A 27,489-nucleotide genomic window follows, 5' to 3' on the forward strand; every position below is an offset into this window, starting at 1 on the left:
TGACTCGCTTTCATGCTTGTATGAGTGTAGAATAGTTACTTTACTGTTTGTTAGGAAGAATTTTAGAATTAAAAAGTATTCATTGTGGGGAGACGGTGAAGATTCAATAGTGCAAGTGTTGTTGATGTTTCTTTGTGTAAACCAGGGGTTTCAAACTCATCTTACACGGTGGGCCACAACATAGTCTTACGTGGGCAGGATGCATACCGCATACGACCAAGTTGTTTTTAGACATAACATACCGGTAATGTGTATGTTATTCTTTAGTAACACATTATGTCATGAATTTTTCTCCTTTCTTACACTGTCTCGTTTGATAGAAAGCATTTATGCCCCCTGTCATCGCTGTTTTCACGTTATCCAAGGCTAGTGGGCTCGATTTAACCCTTTCGGCGGCCTGGTTCTGGCCCCCTTTCTTTAACAATCCTCACATAACCGTGTATGCTTTAATTCCTCCCCTAATGGTCATCTTCCATTTATACCAGCAATTTAAACTGAAAGGTTTTTTCAAATATATAATTAACCCAGAGACATTCATTTCTTTTCAGAATGTGACCCCAATTCTTCTCTGTGGAAGAAAATGGGTGGATGAAGTTTGTTTTCACAGCATTCATCGAACTGAGTTCCCCAGAAGTACTTGAAGGTAACACCATTATCGATGCCAGTTTGTTCTATTTTTCCAAAATAACCTGAAAGTTTGTGAGGGGTTTTGTTTTTACTTTCAATGGTTTATTTATTGGCTTAAGCTCAGATGGCCTGATCCACAAACCCAGACTGCAAACAGGAAGCTTTAGACTTGCGGACAGTTTCTGACAACACTTCTTCAGCAAGACTTGATACACGGGACCTTTGCTGCACTTTCTAACACTCGATCCACTCAGTCTGAAACATATCAGCTTTGTATTTAAACCGTTTCCTGTTATATTTTTAAATTGCCTTTTAAAGACGCATCTATCATTTTGCAGACTATAAAAAACGTAGCAGTACAAAGGGGGGGAGAGACCCCCCATATTAAAAGGAAAAAATATGCTCATTGAGCCGTGGGAATCACAAACATAGATGTTTACTTCTTCCTTTGATTCACGAGATAATGCTGGGGGCAGGTATGTTGTAACAGCAGAATGCTTGGGTGACGCTTCAGTGTGAGCAAGTTTGTCCTGTCATTGCGAGGAGCCTCGGGGAAAACTGCACACAGCCGGTAAGTACAGCCTCCTGTGAGTCTGTTTTGAATGCATTTCCAGTTATATTTCCATGTCAAAGGCAGGTGAGACAAATAAAGAGATTTTAAACGTCCTTTGTTGCAGCTGTTACATTTATCTGTGAGATCTAGACACCTAAACAGAACAGTCACATATCAGGATTTTCTGTTGGTGGTATTATCTGGTCTTACCTGCGTCTGCAATCAACAGAGAGGATGTTACAAAAATGTAACATACTTTTTTTTTATTAAATTACAATTATTTTGTAATTTATACTTAAAAAAAATCAAATCATATTTTTAAATTTTAAAATATGGTTATTGTTGTTATTGACTGTTAAAAACTGTAAAGCACGTTATGGTTTGCGCTATTAGGATGCCAAATTATATTGATTTGTCAGTGTAGTGTGCCAGTTTAGTGTTCCAGCTCTAATTTGGGTACAAAAACATGATTTTTTTTTTAATTCCTAAAAAGTAAGAGTGTAGTTTAACCTTTTTGACAGTTTTCTAAAGTATTTGTGTGACATGTGTTCTAATATTTTTTTAAGGAAGAAAGAAATTGAGTAGTTTTGTTTCATACACCTACATTTTTATTTAGGTTTTTTGTTCATTTTGTGCATGCTTTTATTTTAGTTAATGTAACTTCTACAGTTTTGTGGCATGCTGGATATCAGCTTTTGGCCCAAAGCTTGATGGCGATCTATTCCTGCTGTAGCATTGCTGGAAGCTGATGACAATTTGTGGGGTCCTGCTTGTCCACCTGCCATTTACATCCTGGCAGTAGATTCTTGATTGGCTTAAGATCAGGGGATAGGATCCAAAGTGTTAATTTGCTGATCTCTGTGCAACTTAATTATCACATTTGGTTCTTAATGTGGTGCTTTATCATACAAAAAACTTTCAGGGCCTTTGGAAGAAGTTGGTCTTTGAGGACGTTTTTAGTATCATCAATTAATTTTCTGCTATGCAAACTGTGATAAAGATGAATCACTGAAGCTGGGCCTCAGAGATTAGCACAAGTTATTAAAAAAAAAAGGATCAAAATTGTAAAATACTGACTTTTTGCATAATTTGGATTACTTGTGAAATACCATCATACGTTGAGTTTCTTTGAAACATTGAGTTATGAGCAATGCCAATATATAATAGTTGGTACAGAAATGGAAAGGTGACATCTATTATGAAAAACTAACACAAAGAAATAAGATGTTTCCAAAGTAGGAAAAGGCCAATATTAAAAAATAAAAATCTTTCTGCATCAGTCACTGTGTTACATTTGGTTTTGCAACTAGTCTAAAAACCCTAAAAGTGTTGCCTGACTTTAGCCAGTAATCATAAAGTCTTTATTAAGAAAGGAAGAAACGCAGAAACAATTGTTTCATTATTGCCAATTTGGTTCCAACTTCTCAGTTCTCGTCATAAACCTCTCTGACGTCATCTGCAAACTGAGCTTCTTTGTGTTTTCACCTGTTAGTCAGATCTTTAAAAATAAAGCCTCTTAAAGACATTAAAAGAAGCTTTTAAGAAGCCAGTATTTATAGTCATCAGAATTTTCTGACACAAAGCATCGATCAGCTAGAATTAAACTAAAGCAATGACAGATTAAAGCAATGGGATTATAAAGCTTTTCCTAAAGGTCGGTTAGTGAAGTTAAGCTCTGTTTACACGGCTCGAAGTTCTAGTCCAGACAGCTCAAATAAAAAAAGGGAAGACTTGAACAGAAACCTCAAACTTCTCTTTTCTTTGCAACTTCAGCAAGAGCAGCTGTGAGACACAAAGAGTCACACAGTTTAAACTCATCGACACAGCTTTTATTAGTAAACAGTTAAATTATTTAGTAATTTTACATCTCATGCATGCACACTATAAAGTTCAAGAATACAGGAAGCATTTTTTTACAAAGTAAATGTGAAAAATGTGCATATAGGAAGTCTATGCCCCGGCCCGCTACAAGACAACACAACGTATTATACAGTATAAAGCTTCAACAGGTGTAACACTGTGTTTTTGTGAACAGCATCCTCATTGAACCAAATCTGTGTTGTTTCAGACAATGGGCTTTTTGTCCAGTCTGATGGTCTCGTAGGTGTCAGTACTTTGGGTGGTCAGACCCTGCAGGATGCAAGCAGACAGACACACATACTGTGAAGTGGCACAAACTTGATGTGAAAGCTGCTCTAAAACGACACTGTTCATTTCCTGCACCGACTCTTAAGTGTGATTTTGTGACAGCCAGCGAGATGAATAAAAAAGAAAAACATCTACTGTGCAATGTGCTGTCACTTTTCCGTCATGTGCCATTTTAAATATGTTTTTAAGCATTAGAATGAGAAGTCTCACCGCATAGATGCCTCCCCCAGCGGGTTGTTTCTGTGTGAATGGAAATAAAGACATGATCAAGAGTGCGTTCAGGGGCAATTCTTTCAACTAGGTGTTGGACATGTGAAATAACTGGATGCTTCTTCGGGTACTGACTGGCATTTGGCAGTCTTTCTTTTTTTTTTTTTCATTTACTCTAAGATTTTGAGATACAAGTAATGTGCAAATCTAGACCCTTTTTACAGGAAGTGGGATCTGACACTGTTACTTGGTGCGAAAAAAAACACTGATGGAAACTGTGACGACATACATAGAGTATAAATAATATAGGTCGGTGGTCAGCTTGCTTACAGGAAATTATAAAAAAGGGTTGGTGTTTAAGCTGAACTATGATGTTACAGAGGAAAAAAAACAGCTTTGACACACTAAAAAACCCCTTTTCTATACACACTTGTGTTTAGATTAAATTCCCCATTTCTTTATAATTTTACGCAATAACACAGATTTAATTTTACCTCTGGGTAACTGCCAGATGAGCTGCTGGACGGACGCATCTGTCAAAAAAAGAAATAAGAAAGCATGTGATTGAGTGACTCCATTGTAGTTTATTAATCATGTGAAATGTTGAAGAGGATGTAAAATGATTCTAGATAATTGACTCAAAAGAATGCTCGTACGCTATTACAAGGAACACACAAGTTTTAAAAAAGTTATCTAAAGAAATTGGGGAAGTTTTATAAGAGTTGCTATACTTTTTCCAGCCTAACATAAAGAGCAACTTTAAACAAACTGCTGCATTAAAGTGCATTTCCTTCACGCACTGTCTAGAAGGAAGAAGGAACAGCTGTACACTTTCTACAGTCCATCATGGCGATCTGTGTGTGTGCGTGTGTGGTTCCTGTTTGCCTTACCCTCAGTCTGCAGTACAGCACGGTGAGGATGATGCCATATAGGATGAGAATACCATCCAGGATAAAACATATATCCATGCCTTCAATGCTGTCTGTACACACATAACACACACTTAGTCGCGATCCTCGACACAGCCAGAAGAAAGATGTTAAGAGACACTAACTCCGTGTCATCCCTTGACAATGCCACAGGTATCTCAAAAGTACTCCTACTAGAGCAGGATCAAAAAGAGAGCAATGAGTGCTCTTACCAGGTGGGCTGAAGATAAGATGGTTGATCTGCTTTGTTTTTCCCCTTGTAGGCTGTCAGCGAGATGTCTTATACTCACAGAGATGAGCAGCGAACAGGAAGTCAGTGGCTCTCTGTCCGTTTTGAAGCTATGAAACCACACGCCTACCACACTGCCATCCCCCAACTTGACAGAAGTTCCTCTAAAAGTCTTGTGAAAAACTGGTGAAAATTGTTCACGTCCAAAGGCCCAAATCGGCTTTTGGTAACAGCATTCAAGAACAAATTCTTATTAAAGCAAACCAAAATGATCAAATGCAGATATTAATTTTCTTCAACCACATTAAAAAGAGAAGTCTCAGCTCCTTTTGCTTCTTAGCTTCAGTCACATGTTTCGCTTTACAGACTAAAGTTCCCCATGCTGCAAGTTAGGAAACAAGGAGACTTGTAAGTAATAAATGGTTTAATAATGGAAAAAGCCTAGCACACTATACAAGCTACAGTTACCAAAAAGAACAAAATACAACACAGATCTACAATTTTTTTTTTTACATTCTGAAAATTGCATCATCATAACTTAGGCACCGTAAAAATGATAGAAAACAACTTATTATAAAAAGGATTTGGAGCCCAAAATAAATCTATGCATGCATTCTTTTGTTCGTTTGTTTTTTTTTTTGTTTGTTTTTTTACAAAAATCAGATGAAATATCGAACAAATCGGACCTGGTGTTTGTTTGTTTCATTTTTCAGAAATGTGAAGGACTTTTTAAAACCGCATTTGACAAAAACAGTCAGCCTGCTTTTGTCTGTTTCTGTGGCTCAGCATGTGGGGTGGAAACATCGGGTTAAGTATCGGGACCTGCAGACGAAGGGGTGGGGGAGTCAGAGTCTGCTGCTCCTGCACATCTGGAAACTAAGGCTGAGGAAAGGTCATAGGCAGCATGTTCACTGTGCCCGTTTCAGCTCGTGGCACAAGGCGAGGCGGTGATAAGCTACTGCTGCAGAGGAGCTGCAGAAAGGAGTTACAATCACATGTCTGGTTTGGGATTCTTGTAGATATGCATGTAAGAAAAAACAAACAAACATTAAACCACAATAAGCCAGCTCATAGTTAAACTACAGCTGCCACATCTGGATTCATTTAATTGTGTAAGAAGTGTGAGACTGACTACATTTACACCTGGTATTACACTGTAACGATACACTGTATTATTTCGCTTCCAATATTAATAATCAGGGCATTTTCCGATGGACTGAAGTTTTATGACAGATGAGCGCCTGCACACAGTGACTCAAAATGCTGTTATCTGATTATTAGGGTGGCTTAGAGTTAGTGTGCAGGCGGAACTTCTTCCGCAGAATCTAAATATACCCTCAATAATGCAGCAACTCTGTCAGTATCTGTTAAGGAAACTCTTGAAACATGGTCGCACAAACAGTTAACTAGAATTTAGCACAGAGTATGCTTTTTTCCCCCCAGTCAGTCACAGAAAAGCTGCAGATTTTATCACTTAAAATGCAAAGATTTTACCAGCATTTCAACATATCGGACGCACAGATTGCATTTGCATTAAAGAGTGAGGCTGGTAATACTCTTGTTTTTCACATTGTCAAATAAAAGCCATAAAAAGACCAAAAATACCCCCAGTCAATTATTAACACCCCCCCAAAAAAAAAGAAAAAGAAAAAAGAAAACATGCTTTGTATGGGTACTGAGACCCTGATTTAATTTACTGGTCTATTCAAAAACTACACCCAGAACACCAATGTACTACGTGATGTGTTTTTTTTCTCTAAAGCACAGCTACTACATCAGGTTAATATCCACTAATACACATATTTCAGTATCAGCATACACGTTGCTCTGATACGAGCTGATATCAAGACATTTTTAGTTTGTCCATTGGAGAGACTCTGACTAGCAGACAGAACATAAAGCGCGAGTATAACTTACTAAAGAATCTAAGTAATATTCTGAAAATATGAACCATTATGTGATATTAGAAAAGTTTTACTCTGTAAAGAGTGGCATCGGCCTGTTACTGGCTCCAGTTTTTCCATTGCTGTGCAATTTATTCTTCCACTCACGCCATCCTGCTGCCAAAAATACTCAATTGTATCTAAAAGTAACCAGCTATAAATAGCACTGAGTAAATCCACTTACTACTTAGGCATGAGTAACATTTCCAAAAACATAGTATCCATGAGTTAAAAAAGAATAATAACAGCATAATGCATGTATGAGTTGTTCTTAGGAAGTAGCAGCAATGAATAGATTCCAAGTAATGACACTCGAGACGAGTGCACTGTTGGTCTTTTTGCTGGATTTGTTGACAGTATGAAAAATTCAGAACATCGTCAAGCTCACACTTTAAGATCCTCACGCAAGTAATGTTCAGAATCTCAGTTAATACCAGGTGAAAATGTCATTTTTATTCTGTAACACGTCCTGCTAAAACTGTGACATCAATAGTAAAAGTACCAGTGTTAAATAAACTAAAGCTGCATATTTAAACAATCATGAACATACAGTTTGGAGTTGCAGTGAGTTAGGAATGTACTTCCATTTTGCTTAATAGTCACATAAATTTAAAAAAAAAAAAAAAGGACATACTGGCCCTTCAAGGCCACAAGAGAGAACATGTTAACTCACTGCACAAAATGCTACATTCTGAAAGTTAAAAAGTCACTCCTCTAACATATATATGTAAAAAAACAACAACAGTCCTGCTTATGTTAAACACAACGACTGACAGGGGACCAGAGGGCAGTGGTACATCAGCGTTGCAGTCAGAGCTGAAATCCAGTTGGACTGATTTTAAGACACAAATAAGAGGAAGTGACACATGTGATGTAATCCCCTTCCTCTGGTGTTTACGTGTTGAGTCAGCACAGTAAACTAGTCCAGTGGTTACAGCAAAAGAAGAGGCAAAAGGAGGAAAAGCCCCCGTTTAGAGGAAGAAAGAACTTTACAGTGTGCCGTAAAGACATTGTCAAGAAAAGAAAAGGTCAAGGCATCCGTTTACTTCCAGGGTTTGAACAATCGTTGAGCTGATCACAGTCTGACGCAAAGCATCTGTGATGATCACAAAACAGGAAGCATGAGGCCTGCAGAGATGTTCCTCTCTGAATGGTTTGTTTGTTGATGAGAGAGGAAATGATTGGGCGAGAATAGACCACATGGCCTCCGCATGTCCCACCGCATCAGTGATCCAGGAGGAGTTAGCACGAGGGGAGAGGAAAGTGTAGGAAAAAGAAGACGTTTTACTGGACGCCTTTACACCGAGGTCTCAGACTGCAGCCTCATGACGAACTTGTGGCTCTTTGGGTCGATGAACTCCTCCCCGAGCCGCAGGAAGGGGAGCGGCGTCACCGTGACAACAAGGGAGAAGTCCAGGCGTCGCAGGGAGAAGACCAAACCCTGACGCAGGGCTGAGGTCACCGGCTCCTCGCTCACCAGAGTCCACTGGCGCCCCCTACCGTTCTGCTGCTGGTACTGCATGGTGGGGCCGGCGGTGAGGTAACGCTCCAGGAAAGCCTGAAAAGGAGGATGTTGGAGTTTAATCACCAAGGAAACACCAGCTGTCTTAGTGCTGAAGTGCCGTGCCCAAGTACACTCATGAAGCACTTAACTACATTTACATCACTAATGATGCGGCTTTGAAGATCATTTCATCGATCTACACTGTCCGCTAAAACAAGTAAAAGAAATACTATCCTACAATAATTCTGCCTTTCTGTAGTGGCAAAGATCCCCTTATTGTGTTGTATTTATTTTATATTTAATTAAAGTGGCTCTGTCCTACAGTGGTAACATATTTGGCTAACACTAGATCCCTGGCATCTCCTCTCGAGACCAAAAGGAAGCACAAATCCCTTGGACGGGCCATGTTGGGATGGAAGGAGCATCCATACCAGATCAAATATAAACATTGATCCAGTGTGTTGACCTCTTGTGAATAAGATAGCAACTGATAGAAGCTGTTTTGTTTTTTAAATAAAAGAAAGTCTCCCAAAAAGAGATAGTATTCAGGAGTAAAGGTAGGTACATCTGCACTCAATGAGGGACTGTTTGGGCTTAAATAGCAAAAAATAAATAAATAAAACCATCCTTATGGTAAATAATATAGAAGGGTTTTGATAATCAATAGAAAGTATCTGTACACACAGGACAAGACTGAAAACAGTATCAAGTGGCTGCTATCATCAGGGACTTAGGCGCCTCTGAGTTAGAGATGTATTCGATTCTCTAGTAGAAAATTCTGCTAAGAAACAGCCATCAATACTCAAACATGTTTAAAAACAAAACAAAACAAACAAATATTTTAATATCAATTAGGCTGTTTGCTGTATTGGAACTATTGACGACTCACCTTGGGTGTCATGTTGTGCGTGATGCAGAACTGAAGGTGTGTGAGGATGCTCTCCATACTGTGGAAGGCCTGCTGCCGTGTGGTTCTCAGGTACTTCTGCATGGCCCGGGCCATCGGGGCAAAGATGGCTTGGGCTGCCTCTCGAGGATCCATTACCTCTCTGGGGTGTTTGGGAGATGAGGTCGCCTCTTCCTCTTGGAGGCGCTTGATATGCGTGAAGGCCTCTTCCACCGCCACCACCAACCTATTAGAGTAACAGATGACTGTGGTGATATACCCAACAGATCAAAGATGAAAAACCGAAAAGCTCTGCGGGTGATAAATGGCCCTCGAGGCCGACGAGGAACGTGGAGTGTATCTGACCTGGCCTTCCGTTTGCGGATCCTTCGGTCCATCTCGGCCTCCTCGTAGTAATACTCGTTGTGGGAGTTGTCTCTCCGTCTAGCAGCAGCTGCTATCATGGCCCGGGACTGGCCTGTGGAGTTATTGGTGGTGTTTTCTGTAAGACCGAAGGAGGGAGTATTGGACTGCACATTAGAACTCAGACAGGTAGTTTAAGGAGTTCTTTATGTTTCCCGTTCTTGCTGTAAAGCCACCTGCTTCTGACGTGGACCAACAAACGGCAACGAAAATTAAAGAAAAAAACGATTTACTTCTGGATTAAAGACAGACGTCAGAGCCAGGACGAAACTATATTTACCATCCAGAGAGTAAACTTTGAAGCCTGTCATCTTCTTGGACAGGATGGACTTGGGCAGGTTGAGGAGAGCTGGGTTATAGACGGGGAAGTCGCTGTAATAACGGTCCAAAACCCAGACAGCTGCCCGCTGGATGCTAAAACACAGTATCTGTCGTCAGTGTCACAGTAAGTACAGGTCAAACAACAGCTGCTGACTGCACAACGGACAAGCTGCAGTTAATACAGACGTAAATCTAAACTATATCTCAGCACCTCCCTCACATTTCTGCCTTTGATGGTGATCTCGTTTAATGTCACACCTCAACTATTACTTTAAAATAAGATACACTGATGTTTGGACAGTAAAATACTTCAAAGTAAAATGCATCCCCTCACATCCCCCAAACTGTTTTTTGGTGTAAACTGTTGGTGTAGTTTAATATTTACCTAGGTTTTGTGAAACTTCCGCTTTAAAGTTAATAGATTTATTGTTGTTGAAACTAAGAAATGTTTCAGCAACAATAAATACATGCAATATGCTAAGAAATATATGCACATTTTTACCCAGTCCATTGGGATAATCAGAATAATTGAGCATATATTATATTTCCATTAAACAGTTCTTGACCACCAGAATCACCAAAACCATGGAGTCCCTGCCAGTGTCACGCTTTTTTTAATATTTCACTGAAATCTTACTAAAGTTACTTAAAATAATGCCCGTGTACACGATGTAGGTGTGACTGCTGGGGACGGATTACATCCTTGAATCATCAAAAAAGGAAAAATGAAATCAGATTTAAGTTGTGGTGTCTCTGCATGCTGCTCACGTTTAAAAAAAAATAATGGCCTGATGGAGATATGCATGCACGCACACTTCCCCTTCAGTTTGTTTCCAAAAAACAATCTGTGGGTGATTGATTTTGACAACTTAAAAATACATTTTTCCCGCTCTAGGATGTGGTTTCAGAGCACAGGCAGAGAAAAAAGCTTGTAAAGCTTCTCAAATACAAGCGTGAACACACCCAAGTATCAACTTTCAGACATTTTAAACCCACTTAAGACAACTTTGTATTGATTTGCAGTGACTCTTTCCTTTGTAAAGACAAAGGACCCAATCCATACCAGCAAAAATCACTCCATAGAGTAACTGAGACCCTGCATCCTCATGTAAGGACATAGCATTTAGCTTTTCTGCAGCTTATACTTCATGCTGCTGAGCACAGGCCTGTCTGTGGTGCATTGCAAATAAGAGTTTGGGACTCATGAGGTTAATCTTCTGCCTCTCAGCAGGTTTATCGTATTTTGTTACTAGAAGGCAACCAAGTAACAAACAACAATTCTGTAAAGATATTAATTAAATGCCATGGCTGGTGTCACAAACCTGAGGTGGCCCACGTTGTAGAACTTGCTGGCACCATCTGTGCTCCGCACCACCTTAAGGCAGAAGGCTGGCTGAAGGTGTCGGACTTCCAGCAGCACCAGAGCCAGGTACTGGATGAAGAGCAGAGCATCCACCAGCGAGGCAGCATACTCCACAATCCCCCTATAGTCCCGTTCTCTGGGCTCCAACACACGCACGCCGTAGAACAACCAGTACGACGCCACAAACAGGAACACCAGCACCATCAGGAGGCAGCGGAAGACGAAAAAGCGCGGGAGGGTGGCGCGGGGAGGGCGGAGGAACAGAGCCCAGGAGGAGATGAGCAGGACCAAGAGCTTGAAGGCCAGGGAGACGTAGAGGCCCTCGCAGGGCGTGCCGCAAGGCTCGAGGGCGTCACGCCACAAGACCTGCGGCAGGATGAGGAAGGCTAATGGCGTGACCAGAGCAAAGAAGCTCAGGCAGCCTCCCAACGCCGGACCCACAAAACGCTTGCACTCCAGTGGAGTTGACTCCTCCAAATCTTTGGTGACGCGGGTCAGGTCCTCGTTCGAGATGCTGTGCTCTGAGGTGCCAGTGACCACAGTGGTGGTCTCTCCCCAGTTGTCATCCTGCACAACAAAGAAAACAATTAGTCATTTTAATCTCTATGCTGAGTAATATATTAAGTTCACCCCCAGCTTTGACTTAAGTTGCACCTCTTCAAGAGGCTAAGAATGCTGGGATTGTATGTGTGAACAGGAGTTGCTCAGCCATACCTAAGAAAAGGAGGGTGTGAGACAAAATCTGAAGCTACTTATCCTACATATATGAACACAAGATGTTTACATGAAAGGGTTGGTTGGAAGGCAGAGTAAGCACAAATGAACAGTTCTTGCTTTTTTGAAAAATCTTTTTTGAGTAGCTGAAAAGCCCTCAACTTAAAATTAGAAGCTAAGGGCTCAAGCCCTGAACATCTTTGTCCCAAGAGCGATTGCAGGTTGGTTAAGCTTTAACGTAAGTGCCCCTTTACTATTTTAAGAATGACTCTTCACTTCATCTGAGAACAAATACGTCCCCTCGGGCTCCTTAATGAAAGCACGTCTCTGCACTTTAAATAGTGAAGTCAGATTATTTTAAAGTCAGCACCTGCTCTCTCCTCGCTAACTGACGAGGCAGAAAAAGACTGAAACGATATGATTAACAGCTCTAAGAAAACACACTTGAGCTGTTGAAAGAATCTGAGAGACCACTTTGAATGGATAACAAAGGAAAACTGATGGGGAATTCAGCAACAGCTATATGACCTGAATAATGTAGAGAGGTCAAAGTTTTGGTTTAAAGGACTATTTGTAGTTCAGCTGAGTGTTTGACTTTAATTAAACATAATATTTTAGCATGTACAGCTCCAGGGTAATCTGAGCCTATTAACTTTGTCAATGTTAGTGACATGCAGCTAAAGGACCGAAAGTCACTAACATTTTTTGAACAAATTTTAGTTTTAAGAAACATTGGTGGGATAAGATATGCACAATGTTAACCATTAATTAGAATAATGACTGGTGATTAAATGAGGTCAAAGATGACGATGCATGAACAAAAGAAAGTAGAAAACACTGCAACTGACCCTGTCATCTCCGCGGGTCGACTCTGCATCGAGAAGCGGCTCTCCGGGTGTTTGGATGGTGACCGATTTGTCTCCACGACTGCTGCTGTCTCGGCTCTTGGAGCGGTGACGGTCCCGCCGATCCCTGAAGACAAAGAAATTATGTATCATATCATAAAGGGCTACATTAGTCACAGACGCATCGAATGATGTGATGATGTTACACCATGACACAATCTGCTATTAGTTATCCAATTTTTATTTATTGTCTTAGCAGATTGTCTGTCAAAGTTGCTGTGGTGAATCTTTGTGATAGAAGAACACAGTTGTGGTCAGAAGTTTACATACACTCATCGTGGGCATGAATGTCATGGTAATTTTGGGCTTTTAAAGAGTTTTTTAACTGTTATTTTTCCAGGCTGGAATCATTATACAACAAACATCTTTAGTGGCTTAAGAAAACAATTTATTTTAGATTTTTGTGCTAATCCACACGAACTCAAATATACACACACACACCTCACTAATATTTGGTTAAATGTCCCTTAGCAAGCTCGACCTCAACCAGACACTTTTGATAGCCATTAACCAGAATTAAGCTTCTGCCATAATTCTGGTTTGTTATTTGACCACTCGTCTTGACAAAACTGATAAAGTTCAATTCAATTGGTTGTTTTTTCCTTCTTTTTTTTTGCATGGACCCAGTTTTTAAGCACAATCAGATCCAGATGTCCAGATGTGTCCAAGTTTCAACCCTCTAGCTGTTGATTTAATGTGAAGTTGAAGATTTCATAAGTAGCCTTCCTTGTTCATAATTCCACTTTGTATTATACAGGGTGGGCCATTTATATGGATACACCGTAATAACATGGGAATGGTTGGTGATATTAAAGTCCTGTTTGTGGCACATTAGTATATGTGAGGGGGGAAACTCCTCAAGATGGGTGGTGACCATGGTGGCCATTTAGAAGTCGGCCATCTTGGATACAACTTTTGTTTTTCCAATAGGAAGAGGGCCATGTGACACATCAAACTTATTGGTAATGTCACAAGAAAAACAATGGTGACAACCATTCCCATTTTATTACGGTGTATCCATATAAATGGCCCACCCTGTATATCAGCACCATTGACAGCAAAACAGCCACAGAGCATGATGCTACCACCACCATGCGTGACATTTGGTACAGTGTTCTTAGGTTTGAAAGCCTCAGCTTTAATCCTCCAAACGTACCTTTTGTCATTGAGGCCAAATAGAAATGTTTCAGCCTCCATCTTATCTGATCATGTCCATAGCCTTGTGGTCAGGTGCAGATTTCAGTCAAGCTTCACTGTGGACAGTGATGCTGGTGGTCCAGCAGTTTCTAGTTCATGTCAAGCTTGGGCCCTGGTGGTTCCTGGGTTGTTTCTGAACATCCTGACCAATTTCCTCTTATCTGAGGGGGGACCGTTTTGGATCTTTTTGGATCAAAGTCGTGACACACGTGAATAAGTTATACTTACGTACAATTGTTTGAACGGATGATCTTGGGATTTGGAATTGTTTAGAAATGGCTACAAGGGATCTTCCCAACTTATGCAAGTCGGGGTTTCCCCATTCTTTTGAGCAGTGGTGTCAAACAATTCCTCTTTATGCTGGCAAAAAGAAAACAGTTGCCCACAATCATGATCAGCAATGAGAGGTTAATAGGCCTTGGTCTTGTCGAGTTAAAAGACACTGTAGAAGCTTCAGCACCACTTGTTAAAAGATTTAAGTCAGCGTATGTTTATATCCGAGCCCGTATTTATACTTTTGACCCTGCGAGAAATACAGAAACTCCAAAATAAATTCAAACTTGTGCATCCAGCAACTTATTAAAGACACATGCTGTACTTTGGTGCCACCCAGGGGAAAAAAAACAGTTCAAAGAAAAAGTTGAAAGCCCAAAATTACTGTGACCTTCATGATGAGTGTATGAAACTTTTGACCACAACTGTAACTTTTTAAAATTCCTCGTAAACAAAGAAATGGGTCTTACATTCCTCGGTATAGTCACTAATTGAATTATGTCTGTTTTCCTCTCATTTAAAAACAGTCAGAATGATTAATTGCCTCATAGCTTTTTTTTTCCTCTTTACCCAGTGAACAGTGGTGTTTTTCTAAAGCATAACAAAACGATACTGCCAGAAAGGAAATTAAAAGCATTGCCATCGCTCACCACCCCCAATTTATCAACTGAAATTTGAAGTTTAATCAAGCAAACAGACGTTCGCACAGATTCAGCGAAAATGCTTCCTTAAGGTTTCCCTGGATAACATGTATAAAAGCAGCCCAGGGGTCACTCAGCTTCTTTGAGTGGTTAATCAGCAAACTGTTTTCTTAGTTCACTGTAGTGACTTTTGTGGATGTGTTTAGAATTAAAGCTGTCTGCATGGCTCTATATGAGGTTATGTATGAGTAAGTATACTTTATAATTCCTATTTTCAATATAGATGTATGATGTGTGAGTGTTCAGTATTAAAATATGTGCCACTATGTCTCCTAGTGTGGATCTCAGCATGTGGTTTTCATCCACAGCATCTGTAAAGCTTTTGAGCTGCATACCAGACACCCTACTGTTACTGACGACTTCTTATAGGGAGAATTTGGTTATGAAACCTCACAAGTCACTACCTGTTACAAAGTGATAAAACATTTGATGATTAATTATCCTTTCAGATGGCTACTGTTGGTCTGGAGTTTAGAAACCACATACACATCAGGTACAAACCTGTATATAAACTCAAAACCTTTAAAAACTGTTATTTTCTAACTAATATAAGTGCCACAATCGCTGATTTATGAGGCAGCAGCTGCAGATTTTGGTTCACTGCTGAGTTTCAGTGACTGGGGAGTCTCCTTCAGAAAAAGAAAAAACTCAAATAATAATTAGGACCAGGGGTGTCAAACATAAGGCCGGGGGGCCAGAATCGGCCCAGCCAAGACTTCAATCTGGCCCACTGGGATGGCTTTCGAATATTTAAAGGACGGCACAGATTTTAGACTTAACTGTATTTTCATGACTTTTACAGCTTTTCCTACACATTCATTCATTCTGGCAGATTGATGTGATTTCATTATCTTTATCAACAGCATTTTGTTATCATGTTGAAAAACTGAGACATCATGTTGCACTTATTTTCCCTACACTGTAGATCCCTGATCTACACTCTTGGACTGACTACTGCTGCAGTTGCATAAATATTTGATTAAAAAAAATACAAATACAGAAATACAGTTGTTGTTGCCGTCATTCTAATTATGTTGTGTATATCACAATATGTATTTGAAGATCCAATATTTAAACCAACCAATATTCGAATCAGTCCAAACAACAGACCAGAAACAAATACATGACGTTATGAGCCTGAGTGTGCCTACTTGAATGGGTCTTACCCACCTGTGCTTTCGGGAGCTTCGGGAATGGGAGGACTTGTATGAGTAGCCCGAGTACTGCGACTCGTTGTCCATGTCTCGGGTCGGCGGTGAGCGGGCTTTACGAGCCCCGCCTCCTCCCGCCGTGCCGCGCTGCTCGCCGACGCCTCCCAGTTGGTTTTTGCGCTCGGAGATGGACTTGGTGGAGAGAGCCAGGGGCAGTTTGAGTAGGTCAACCTTACTCCTGAGGGAATCTATCTTGGAGGCCGATGAGGGGGGAGCAAGAGAAGGGAGGATGGGAGGGCAGGCTAAAACGAGGAGATGATGAGGAAGGAATAGGGGTGGGAGAGGATGATGGGCAGGAGAGTTGCAACAGGGGAGAGCCGAGGTTGCTGAGATCTGAAAGAGAAGGACAAAAAGAGAGCGCTGGTTAAAACTCAGCATCGCATGTAGCCATTTCTCTGCCTGAGCTACTATTTGCGCTCCTAAGTTGCACAGTTTAACTGAACTGACAACACACTAAAAATACACCGCAGGCTTCATATTTATCTTTTCCTTTTTCCTGCCTGAGCTTCCTGCCTTGTGCTCCTAACAGCAGTCACACCAGACCATCTAGATGGTACAAAACAAGGTCCCCGGCGTCACTTCTAAACTTGGGCAAAAGCTCCTTTTCATAATATGCATCACGGCCTTGGAACAATTTACAAGATAAAGATCATTTTGGAAACACTGGCTTTATATCAGGCATTGAAAAGCATAGCACATTTCAAAATGCTGTCTGAGGAATGCGCCTGAAGCCTAACTTTAGAAAGAAGTAACAACGCAGACGTCTGCGAACACATGGAAGGTTAAAATCATAAGCCCCTTTCAGACGTCAACTCCTTTCCACTAGTCTGAGGGCGTCTGCATGCTTCATTTGCATGTCTTAATGTGCACCCTGGTCATTTTCCATTAAAATCACTACGGCAGTCATACAAGGTCTGACCTATAAACAATCATTAACTGACAGGCACACACAGGAATATGGGCATCCTTCTTTGTGGGCTGCACAGGTAACTAAACGGCACAAAACAGAAAAAACATAAGTTTTTGTTTTGTTTTTTTTTAAAGGGAGGTCACCAACTCTCTTAATCTCACACTTAAGAGAAAGCCTCAAAACTCCTCCCTTTTTAAAGTAAAGTAAAATGACCCTTTAAGAGTCCATTTATGTGGTTTATACCCACATCCACTATAAAACACATTAGCCTTCTAAACTGAGGCTTCGGTTTCACTTCAAGCGCTTTCATCGCTTCCAGGTCTCAGCTGAGGTTAATCATCACACGACTATATCTCCTCTCTCCAAGCAGCGAGCATTAGCCACAGTTAGCTGTGTCACAATGGCAGCCATATTGGTTTACTGTGTTTTCACTAAACTTGTTTGCCCTCTCCCTCCCTCTCTCGCCGTCTCACATTCCGTCCCTCACGCCCCTCGTCCCCCGGGAAACGGGGCCTCTCCGCTGCCATGGTAATGAATGAGGGTGTTCAGCTGTAGGGGGATTGGAGGCTGACAGTTACTGTGGAAACCTGACCTCACACCGCCCTCTGACACACTGTCTGTCCACGCGGGAGGAAAAAAAAAAAAAATCACCAAAATAAAAGTATCGGCGTGATGGATGTTTGGCTGTCACATGGTAGTTAATCGATAAAGGGAGGGCGTGGCTCACTGGCTTTGATTGGCCCTCTTTGGGAAATGGAGAGGGAGGCTAGCTGCTATCAATGCCGGACAGATTCCACTTAAAGATGCTTTTATGCCCCATCAAGACCATTGAGTTTAAAATCCACTTCCCTTCATCCAAGTCCTGCATGAAATCCAATCTCTCTGTCAAAATTCATCCACATTTTCACCATCTCTTTTTGCATCATTATTATCATCATCATCATCATCATCATTATTATTATTATCATTATCATCATCATTAGTAGTAGTAGTAGCAGCAGCAGTATTATCATCATCATCATCATCATTATTACACGGTAAAGTGTCAGTTCATCCACTGTCTGCAACAAGCCCTCCAACTTAAGTCATCTTTCTTCTCATTGGTTGTTCCTCACAAACAAAGGGTTTGAATAATAGGTCGGGTGGGGCATCAATGTTCCACTCTGACATCATAAAGACTGAAAGAGAGTCTTTTAGAGCCTTTGGAGCACCCAAGCCTTTATTCCAAGTGAAACTGCATGTGTGTCTTTTGGCTTAGGCATTTGTTTATAGAAAGCAAAAGACTAATGGTATGTGACAAATGCACGAGTGTCAGAGCGTGATATTAATGATAAAGAGATGCCATACGTTTACTTTCATAGTGCGCATGAGACAAGCCCAGACATGTGTTACAGCAAGAGGCAGCCTCCAATAATAATTTAGTAACAGGGAGTCCCTTCAACAACCTCAAACAAAAATTACAGCACTTTGCAAAATATGCGAGAAAGCTGTTCCCGCTAAAGGTGGAAACACTACACTTGTTTCAACACTTGTGGTAAAAAGACACCACCAAGCTATGACGCCATGCGAGGAGGAGATACTAGGAGCTGATGATATGCTTGGAAAAAGTAAACAACGGCGACTCCATCGGGGATCGCCGGAGCACTGCTAGTTGTCTGTATGACAGGGAGAGCAAAACGGTGGATGGAAATTATGGGTGCAGTTACATGATGGAAATGCAGGGCTTCAAGCAACTCCTGATAAAGCTATACCCAGATCCCAGGTAGAAAATATTTTTCAGTGTTATGTGAAAATATTGTGAGTCTAAGTTAAGGTTAAGCTACTTTAATTATTAGTAGTATTATTATTAAAATGTTAAGCATTTGTTTTATACTTTTACTTAAAACTTCCATGGAAAACGCTACTTAGGTTACTTTTAATGCTTAGATTTAACTTTGCCACTATCAGTGCATATATAGTGCAGTGCAGTGCTATAATGCTGCTGCTAGCATCTTGTTTCTATAGAGTCACACTTCAAATTCGATAGTGTGTCATCAGGAGTTACTGACAGTTTCTTTGTGTTGTAGTAATAAATAAATAGTGCTTCCTGCAGGCTGCAATCACTGATAAAACACTGTTCACTATATCTTTTTAATAGATACATTTTTCCCCAAATTTCCTTGAAATATAAATGATGTTGTGACAATATCACCCACTCCTGGGAGCAAGTCTGTTCCATTTCCCTGGAAACAGGGCTTTTCTAATAATCTTGAAGATCATCAGTGGCTGAAACAAGAGCAGCACACAGACTTTAGACTGCCCCTGGTTGTGCACAGCTATAACATGCAAACAACAGTTTACCAAGCTCTGCGTATGATCAGCGCACAACCAGGCCAGTCCCCTCACAGGGATTATTCACACATGCGCTGATCTCAGTTTCTGAAAGTTTCTTCCTGTTTAAAATAAACACCACTTACCACCAGCATAAATATGATAGCAAATAATGAAAAATTCAATAGCTCAACGTTATGAGAAACCTCCCCTTATCCGGAATCACTAACTTTTAGCAGACCAGAGAAGATTTTGGACCCTTGCAGCCATGTGCAAAACCTCAACAGCAAGCTTATTCCAAAACCACAAAACTCCAATGACTAACAGCTGCTTTCTGGTGCATCATGATCGGCTTTTATCTTCAGCTTTAGCAGAGGAATTAGCAGAATGGTGCTGTGCTTTTAGGCCAAATAAAGTGCTTAAAAGCTGTGTTTCATGCGACCCCTGCAACAGACAGGAGTCTGCATTCTGAATGTGACGCGAAGCAAGAGGATTCTTATTTTAGATCAAGTTAAACCGAAGAAAAGCACATTAAACAAACTCCTCTTCACAAGTTCTTTTAAAAATGCCATTCGGGGACAGACAGAGGAGCAGATATGGGTAGAGCTTCTCAGCAAAATAATACGAGGACAATAAGTGGAGAGGACTCAGAGATTCCCAGACAAGCCAAATACTCTACACAGGCAAGAGACACAAATCTAAAGTGTTTAATCTAATGGCTGTAGAAGCTTAGCCGGTATTTGCTCTCCCAGACAGAGAAACGCTGGCCAAAATAACAATCGGAAATCATCACTGGCCATAATGCTCGCCCCACCAACGCACATAAATAACAATTAAGCAATTATAATGATGCGGTCTGCCTTTCCAAGCAACGACAAAGGAAAATGAAGGAGGAACGTCTTATTTCAGCAGCATATTTACTCCTCTATATCTGAAACTCTAACAGCAGAGACAGAAGAAAATGGCTCAGCTTTTTGAACGCATGAGTGATAAAAAGGAAACAAAAGCATTACTCAGATTAGTGCTCTTTATAATATGTGTCAAAATCAAAGCCCACAACCTAGCCATTTGTCAATTTTAATCCAACTCACAAATTATTTTAGATTCTCAAGAAAGTTTGGCCTGTGGTCTGCACCGCCCTGTGCTCATGGCAAACTAACCCTCCACTGCATCAGCAATCTGACAAGCCTGAAAACAATGAACGTGACAAGACTACATAGTCCATGTCTAACTGAGTGTTAACAGACGCCTACCATGAAACAATTTGTTTTCAAAGAACATAGTTCCCATTTGAACATATACAGCAGCAAAGATGTGAAGTCATACATACTGCAAACAGGTATGCAGCTAAAGCAAAACATGTTTCTTCTTTCAGTCCTGATCTCAAAGTGTTGAAGCTGCAGAGTTTGCTGCAAGCTTTTTTTTGTTTCGTGCCAGGACGCTGCTCTCTATGGTACAGGTAGACTAGGTGATCAAAGAGCTTTTGCCTCCATTTTCTTCTTTTTTTTTCTTAAATTAGCTTCCTGCACAAATATTGAGCTGTCGTGTTCGGGCCTGTGACACAGGCAATGCCAGAGCTGAGGAGCTGACGACGCACTCTGTGCAAGACTGAAACAAAAGACTGGTTTTATGCTTTGACATTAGAGCTTAACAAGATTTTATTAAATGCCCCAACTTCAAGCTTGTGGAACAGGTTGTTATAAGTTGGCTGAAGGAAAGCCTTCTTTGTGGAGTTAGTTTGCTTAATTACATTTTATAAAGACTAATGATCTTATTTTCTTCTGGTAATTTAATTAAAGCACGTCTATAAACTGTATCCTGTATATCTGGCCCTTGGTATAATTCCCGTTTTGCAGCACAGCCCTTAGCAAACCCTCCTTGGACGCTCTTGCCATACATAAAATGCTGCTGACATAAATGTGTGCTTTTGCTTGCACGTAAAGACAAATGTTGTGAAGAGTGTCACGGTTATATGTATCCAAAAGCCTTAGAGAGCAATTAAAAGGCCAAGCATAGGAGTCTAAATTCCCCCTAGAGACGTATGGAGATACAACACAAACACGTTGGACAAAGGCAACGAGAAAAGACATTCAAACATAATATTTATCACCTTAATATGTTGACATTTCCTCCCATTGTGGGCGGAGTGGTGACAGTTTCATGAAAGGGGGAAAAACAAAAAAGATTTATCGTCAGCAGAGCGTGAAAGCACTCAGGTAATATTGACATATTCTCAAAGAGGTAAGATAATTAAATGAAAGTATTACTATTTAACACAGCGAATATTCATTGTGAACGTTAAGACTTGATTTCAAGTTACAAGTCAATGAAAGATGGACTTAAGAGGTCACGAGAAATTTCGTGCCTGATGATGGCATCTTGATGAAAGACAACAAAAAAATTCAAAAGGCATTTAACTAACTAACGTCTCAGAAATTAGGATAGCCAAGTTAGCTGGAGAAACCTACCGGCTACATCTAAAACATGGATCTTAGGATTTGATATGAAAGTTTAATTTAGATTAAACAGAAGATAAATCATCTGCTACATGTTTTGAAAGTTTAACTGGTAATTATGGTTCTTGTGAAACCCTCTGAATCAACGACATGTAGAATACACAGACAAGCAGAGCTCACTGTTCACAAAAGCCCTCTGGCTAAATACACACATTTGCTCACACACCTAGCAAACATAGCAGGGTAATGTTTGTAATTAAGTTCCTGCATTTTCTGTTTCCTGCCAAGTGTCCTTCTATTCCAGTCACTCACATCATGGCACAATGACTTTTTACCCTTAACCACAACATTTATGACAACATACACTGAAACCAAGACTGTGCAACAATGAAAAACATTAGCATGATAACACTTACTATGGTGTATCGATAAACATTTGGTATTCTCCAAAGAATGAAAGACTGCATTCACAATCATAATCACTGCTGCAAATTACTGAACTGGGTATAGTCTATCTGACCTTTAAAAATCTGTATTTAAGTAGCAAAGCTGTAAAGGGAACTTCAGAATCTCAAAATGTGAACTGTCACAGAAGCTGCACACCGAGGCTGTGAAGGACTGAACTTAATATTTGGGGATGTTTTAGAGTTTTGCTGAGTTTTACATGCACAGGCACATAAACACGGGGTTAATGTCTCTCAACTCTTCAACTTTGCATTTCCCAAACAAGTGAGCACTGACGGCACTGTTTGACTCCACCGTTTGCTCAGCTGTGATGCTACTTTGCTGCAGCTTTCGCAATTAGGATAAGCTATGTGATGATGCGTTATCTAAATTACTCTCCAAACATGTCCTTCTGCTTTATGTTCTTTAAAAAAGTTTTGACAGTATCCAAGTAAACATGAGCAATAATGTTAAATTTGTGACTGGACGATATCTGCCGACTGGTAAGATATCTAGAGAGATATCTAGAGATAACTAGAGCTCTCTGTAGCATTTTACCTGTTCTAAATAACGTAGCATAAATTGACTTGTACAGTATAAATAACTGCTGGATGATGTAAAACTTGGATAAATTGGTGGATCCCTGGCAGCACTGCATTCTGGGTTTTTGGGGCTCCTGTCAATTTAAAAAAAAAAAAAAAAGGCTTTTTTTCAGCTTCAGTGAATGATTTCTCTGTACGAAGACTGGAGTCGAGTGTAAAATTAACTCTGTTTTTATGCTGAAACGCTGACATCATCTTTCAGCATTTGACCTTTGAGGTAGATAAAGCAGTTTCTTGTAAACATTACATTCAGCCTGTTATACGTATAATGAGAGACATATGCTTCAAAAAAGTAAAGCGCACGGGGCCGTCTCTGCAAGTAAGGCCTGCAAAAGGCCTGTCCTCTCTAAAGAAAGTTCGAAAAGAAAGTTGCAAATATTACATCACTTTCAAGTGGCTTAAAGCACTAAGCTACCAGAAAATTTTGATATGAGTAAATCTAGATTGCACATGGTCTGCTGACCTTTACAGTCTGAAATAATCCTGTTGCCAACCTACCTGCCTGTCTGCTGGCCTGATAGTGAGAATATGACTGAACACTTGATCTACAAAGGTGTGGTCCGGTACTAAGATGGATAAGGTTTCCTATTCATCCCACCGTCTTCTATGACCTACTTCATTGACTTCAAGAGGATTCTCGCATTCTATCTTTAATCAGCAGCATTAGTATAAAAATATAAAATAAAAAAAATAGGAAACCACACACCCACAGTGTAAAAGTACATCTGAGCACAAATCTGTTCAGTAAAGCAATAACAACCTACCACTGGTTCTAGTTTTTGATTAGCACCTTACACAAAAGGTTCATTTCTTTTCATCCAGCTAAGCCATTGTTCCTCCTGACATTGTTAACCAAATACCGGTATGACTTTTTCCATATAGTCTTATGCAAAAAGAGTCAAATTTCTAAAAAATAAAAAAAGCTCTGACCGATTTCACCAGGGTTGTCCACTGCAAGCCAGTCCAGAAACCTGCGTGTGTGTGTGTGTGTGTGTGTGGTCTAAGATTAAACAGTTATGATGCTGGGCTTCAGGCCTACTAGAGCCACGGCTCAAAGGTTTTATGGCTCAGGCCAAAGGGAGTGTAAAGTCATTTAATATGCGCCATCAACTGAGAGCAAAGACAACAGCTTCCTCTGAAAACAGAAGACAAAACACATTCAAGCCTGAGTGAAGGAACCAAATCTCATATGCACACAACACAGCCTCCACACAGGGTCCCAATCCTCAACAGCTAAAATCGACTTCATTATTTTTTTTTTATTGTGGAATTTATTGTACCAACTCCTTTTGTTTTCAATTTAAATCAATCTGGTTTATGACTCAGTGCATCCAAAATCAATTAATGTAGCTCAAAGCAACAACGCTCCTGAGTCAAATCCATAGTTTAAACATCTTTGGCTTGCAGTTTGGATTTCATATGCATTTCTTCATGCATCATTTAAAGTAACTATACAGCTTAAAACAGTGCAGACGTTCATAGAAGACCGTTTTGGTTATGCTCATCCATAAAAATGATTCCAACAATGAAATCAAACCATTAACAGTGCAATTATTTTGCTGCAAGCGTGCAGATCTAGTCACACGGTAATCAAAACAAGCACATGGAAGATTTTACAGCTACCTTCCCCACGGCAAAAAGAAATCGAGCTGCCGTTAAAAAGTTTGGAGCTGCTTGCACTGGGACGGCAGCTGTCAGGGCGGAAAAGCAAGCCGGGACACCTCTGAAGTGACCAGCTCCGCTCCATAGCCATTTTAGGCCAGATATAGTCCACCAACTGTGAAAATAAGCATGCACACGCCCAGGGTCCAACAGGGGAAGAGGCTCATCAGTGTAACAAGGGCCACACACACACAGACAGAACAGAGACCGCCACCCACATCAGTAAAACCAGTGAACAACAAGACAACTGCTTCTGTCCAGGTCTGCACACACGGCGAGCAAACGGGAGCAGGTGTGTGCGTGTGTGTTTGTGTGCGTGTGTGCGCGAGTGAGAAAATCTAATAGGGTGTGTTTGAATCAACAGGCCTGTCTTCTGACTGCATAGATTTGTCTTCATATCCAAACAAAAGTACTGCAGAGACAGGAAGCGGCTGAGATGATTCATGACTATGGCGAGTCTCACAACAGCAGCCAACTATGTGTTACTGATAAGTCAGAGCATCATTATTTTCTTTGTTTGGGTTATAAAACGTCAGGAGTTGCTTGAAAAAGTCCAAAAATGCAGAGGCGTGTTATAATTCACTGTCAGAGACTATAAAAACAGCAGAAGTTCAAATGTGGCGATCAGACTGGAGTCTGAAACTATTGCATTTTTTAAGGCAGTCAAAAAGAGCTGTATGAGTCAAACAGAGATGCATTTATTTTGAATAAGAAAACACTCGTATTCCCTTCAGGAAACACTTTCTGAGCACTGAAATATTTTCATGATGACAATATTAATGTAGATATTGCGGCAATTTCTTAATTAAGACTTAATTTGTGAGTCACCTGACAAACATCAATTTGACTCCTTGTTTAAGTGCTTTAAACATCCAAAATTATGTTTTATCACAAGACATTTGGAAGCTTTGTTGTGCATTTTTTCAACCTGAAGCAACCACATTGACTTAAAAAGAAAACAAAATGTGATTCCATGTGATTAAACACAAATATGACATGATAGAAACCTTCTACCATGTCTGTTTCCTGAAAATACATGCACAAATCTCTCTGCACTCACATTACTAGTTGTCATGCTTCTCTTATACTTTAATTGAACCAAAGTAGAAGGCACACCGCAGGGGGTCAGAGGACAAGCTGTATTCTCTGTGTTTGTGTGGACAGACCCTTTAAGCAGAAAGCCAGGCTGTCTGAAGAGCTGAAATGGTAAATTAGTCAATTTACAGATGAAAAGGGCCAGTGGACAATTTGAATTGTTAAGTAAAACCTCAGTTTATTTCTAAAGGAGTAAAGTCTAACATTTTCTGCTTTTGAAGAAAGAAAACTAACGTTTTCTCCATCAGCTTCTTGAATATGGAAGGTCTTGGTGTGTTTCTCTGTTTGATAATATTGTAGTATTTGGGTTTAAGACTCCTGGTCAGACCAAACATGTTTCTACATAAAATACTGGAGTTTTTATTTTAACTAACAATAAGGGGAGAAATCTAGTTGATTTTTGCCAGCATTTCTTAATACTTCAGATTTCCTAAATTAATGGGCACCAATACTTCTACAATGAACCAGCTGTGCTTCATATTTCTTAATCTCTGTGGTATCACTGTGTAAAATTCCTTCTTCAGTCCATTTCCACTGAGCCCCTGCTATGTTTACGACCCGTTTTATCACTAAAACATCCCCACTGGAAGCAGTTTACAGCCATTCTGTGGTATTTTTTTAAAGCCTGGTGATAGCATTGTGTAGTTTTGTCTCGCAAAAGCAGGACTCAAATCTTAGAAATTAGAAGTTGAAGGGCGAACAGACGTTTCAAGCACTGGATCTGTGCGTAATCAGGGCCTGTTTCGGCTGCAGCAACGTTATCCTGTTTCACTTTGAATTACAGCCTGTGTTTAGACATTTTAGCACCGTGCTGCAGGCTACGGCAGCGTGGCTCAAGAGTCGAGCTGCGTTCATTAATATTTCAACAATATTCCACATGCACAAAGAGCCACCAAAGGCTAACTTACTGCGAAGAACCGGGCGAGTATAAAGAGTTGTGCGACCTACAAGATGAAAAAGGAGGGTGTTGGAGAAAGGCAGGACAATGGGAGACTCCCAGGCCCCACCGGTGGCGTCCTGATGCCAAATGATCCCAACGCCCGCTCCCTTTCTTTCCCCTTTCCTTTTCCAAACGGGACGCACTCAAATTCCCACCAGCCCTTCGCCGAGGACAAAATTCAAACCCTCTGGCCTGCAGTCACACTGGACGCGCTCTTTGCTTCCAGGCGCATCACTCTCAGTCTCCTTTTTTTACGCTTCTATTCACATTAATAAAGGCAACTCTTCCTCCCACGTTTAAAATCGATCCAGGGAGCTACATGGCCTCCGTGGGGTCAACAATAGCGCCGACGAGGGTCCTAAACTTCCCTTCGGATTCAAAAAAAAAAAAAAAGGGCGACCATCGCGTCCTCTCGACTATTGTTTGGGGAAACCGGAGATCTCCGGCGCCCCGAAGCTTCCCAGCTCCCCTCTCCGCGTTACAACAGCGCGCAAGCATCCACAGCACCACTTCCAACATTTTAACACATTTCCGCAAAGAAATACTACTTACTTATTCCGGATCGTCCATTCAGGTATTTTCTTACTTTCCACTCTCCTTCCACTCAGCCTTAACACCGTGCGCCCCGCCTCCGCTTCACTCTGGCCCCTCCTCTGGTTCCCCCCCTGGGGGACCAGGCCCGTGAGAGAGTGTGGTTCAGCCACGGCGCATCTATCACCGCGCTGATGTCTCTGAGAGTGTGCGCTCGATGAGAGGGACCGGGACAGAGTAATGTGGCTCTTAAAACAGAGAGGCGGTTTATGGAGCTGCTGACGGGAACAGTCATCTAAAAGCGCCATCATCATTAGATGCTTTCAAACCTCCTGACCTCCGTGCAGCTAAGAAGATGGTTACGAATCCAGACATGCAGCACGAACAGGTTTTAATATGTCG

General features: G+C 40.8%; 1 protein-coding gene across 2 annotated transcripts; it reads right to left on the reverse strand.

Annotated features, from left to right (window-relative positions):
- Positions 1 to 6,442: 6,442 nt before the first annotated feature.
- On the reverse strand, positions 6,443 to 27,097 carry LOC120723331 (vang-like protein 2). Of its 2 annotated transcripts, none has more exons than XM_040014747.1 (8): positions 26,565 to 27,097; positions 16,097 to 16,470; positions 12,699 to 12,822; positions 11,096 to 11,703; positions 9,733 to 9,866; positions 9,396 to 9,531; positions 9,033 to 9,276; positions 6,443 to 8,197 (listed from the first exon to the last, which is right to left on the reverse strand). In XM_040014747.1, the coding sequence occupies exons 2-8, from the start codon at positions 16,165 to 16,167 to the stop codon at positions 7,937 to 7,939; spliced, it is 1,578 nt and encodes a 525-aa protein (XP_039870681.1). In that variant the 5' UTR covers positions 16,168 to 16,470; positions 26,565 to 27,097; the 3' UTR covers positions 6,443 to 7,936. The 2 variants fall into 2 exon arrangements, with proteins under 2 accessions (XP_039870681.1, XP_039870674.1); XM_040014740.1 differs by having other exon boundaries at positions 26,525 to 27,097.
- Between the last annotated feature and the right edge of the window lie 392 nt (positions 27,098 to 27,489).

This window comes from Simochromis diagramma, unplaced genomic scaffold (assembly GCF_900408965.1).
Source record: "Simochromis diagramma unplaced genomic scaffold, fSimDia1.1 OVJJ01000205.1, whole genome shotgun sequence".
In the NCBI taxonomy this organism is placed as follows: Eukaryota; Metazoa; Chordata; class Actinopteri; order Cichliformes; family Cichlidae; genus Simochromis; species Simochromis diagramma.

Coding starts and splice junctions, on each gene's coding strand:
- LOC120723331 (XM_040014747.1), bottom strand. CDS start 16,167: ATGGACAACGAGTCGCAGTACTCGGGCTACTCATACAAGTCCTCCCAT. Junction 9,532..9,732: donor CAAAGTTTACTCTCTGGATG/GTAAATATAGTT, acceptor TCGGTCTTACAG/AAAACACCACCAATAACTCC. Junction 8,198..9,032: donor CGCACAACATGACACCCAAG/GTGAGTCGTCAA, acceptor CCTCCTTTTCAG/GCTTTCCTGGAGCGTTACCT.